This window comes from Penaeus monodon, chromosome 28 (assembly GCF_015228065.2).
Source record: "Penaeus monodon isolate SGIC_2016 chromosome 28, NSTDA_Pmon_1, whole genome shotgun sequence".
Lineage (NCBI taxonomy): Eukaryota > Metazoa > Arthropoda > Malacostraca > Decapoda > Penaeidae > Penaeus > Penaeus monodon.
In genome coordinates, this window is record NC_051413.1 from 4,161,049 (window position 1) to 4,162,647 (window position 1,599).

Genomic DNA, 1,599 nt, shown 5'->3' on the forward strand with positions numbered 1-1,599 from the left:
AAAGGGTGTCTGGTGTGAGTGTAATTCATGCATGATTAAGTGCTTAAGTATTTAATGCACTGTATAATTAATAAAATGTGATTGATTAGATTTAATTTGCATGATTAAGAACAGTGAGAATGTGGCGTAGAGCAGTTGACAGAATTTGAGGGATGTGGAGATGATTGTGGAGGAGAAAAAATGGGGTGATGGGTTTTGTCTTTCAGAGAAAAAAAGTCATTGATTCTGCAATTTTATCTATGATTCCTGACAAAATATCTTTGACACCTATTTTTTTTTTCAAAATAATCATTAAGCTGACGTTTACAATGAACGAGACATAAAAAAATGCATTTTGTCGACTGAATTTAAGATCTTGCGCACTATCTATTTTAGCTTAACTTCGTGTTATAAATACGTTTTTTTTCACATGATAAAGGATGTGTATACAAAGTGACCATCAGAAACAGGGAAGATACAGCTGTTTTTTAACCCTGTCCTGTATATGTGACATTATTCTCACTACGGGTTAAGAATATTAGTTATTAATGACAAATATGGTGAAAAATGATATGTGTAATATAAGAGTAATGAAAAAAAAACAGTTAAGACTACTTCCAAGAAACATTTACAGAAATAACCACTAAACATTTGGAAATAGGAAATCATACAAAAAAAAAAATATTACATATTCAAGCGTTTTACTCTTTCGAAATTAACAGCCCTTCACTTAACAGTATTGCCTTAACGATATGTATTGGAGCATTCCTTAAATAATCTTGACAATCGTCTTGTTCCTAACTTTTCATGAAACAGTTAGTTCTTGATCAACTAAAATTCATTACTACTCTAATATTTTTTATCATTCCCTTGCATAATAATGATAAGAGAACTTAAATTCAAAAGTCTTGTACATAATTGTTGCTCTGTTGCAAGAGTAGGCCTAATTCGAATGGAAGTAGACCAATCCAAGCAAATTGGATGAATTCCCCATTTTGTCTGAAATAAGTGTAAATGATACGAAATGATACATAACAAAAAGCCTGTACCATTTTTTTTCTTTCTTTCTTTTTCTTAAAATCATAAAACGTAAAATATCAAAAATATACTTCCTTTAAAGAATTAAACCATATTTCCCTTCATCGTCGATATACATGTAAATTCCTTCACTCCTTTACATCTACATTCCTTTCACCAGACAATAAGACGAATCTCCTTTTTTTCTCTCTCTCACACGGTGGCCTTCTTGCTTCGCCTGGAGAGCTTGAGCTTAAGCCCGTGATCCTCGTGGGGCGTGAGGAAGCGACGCATGCGGCTGGAGCTGCTGGCGACGGGCGTGAAGAGATAACACGACTCCTTATCTTCTCGTTGTTTCTCGCCGGTCCTCTTCTTCTTGGCGGAGGGCGGTTCCTCGGGCGCGATGAAAACAGCGAGGACGTCCTGGTGGAGTTCGCTGACGACGCTGCCCTTCTCGCATCCTCCTCCGAGACAGATTCCCGGGGGAGGGCGGGGGAGTTGGGGAAACATGGGGTCCTTCCGGGAGGGGGCTTCGGACCTCGCCGCTTCCGTGACGCTTTGCTCGATCCAGTCATCTGGCGGGAGACCAACGTGTCAGGGACT

At 38.3% G+C, this 1,599-nt stretch overlaps 1 protein-coding gene across 1 annotated transcript in view; it reads right to left on the reverse strand.

Moving 5' to 3' along the window:
• Positions 1–219: 219 nt before the first annotated feature.
• The window catches only part of LOC119591296, a 16,450-nt gene continuing 15,070 nt past the window's right edge, over positions 220–1,599 (reverse strand). The window contains exon 13 of the mRNA XM_037940023.1: positions 220–1,571. Coding sequence (XP_037795951.1) covers positions 1,210–1,571 — 362 coding nt within the window. The 3' untranslated portion in view covers positions 220–1,209. The remainder of the gene's footprint in view (positions 1,572–1,599) is intronic.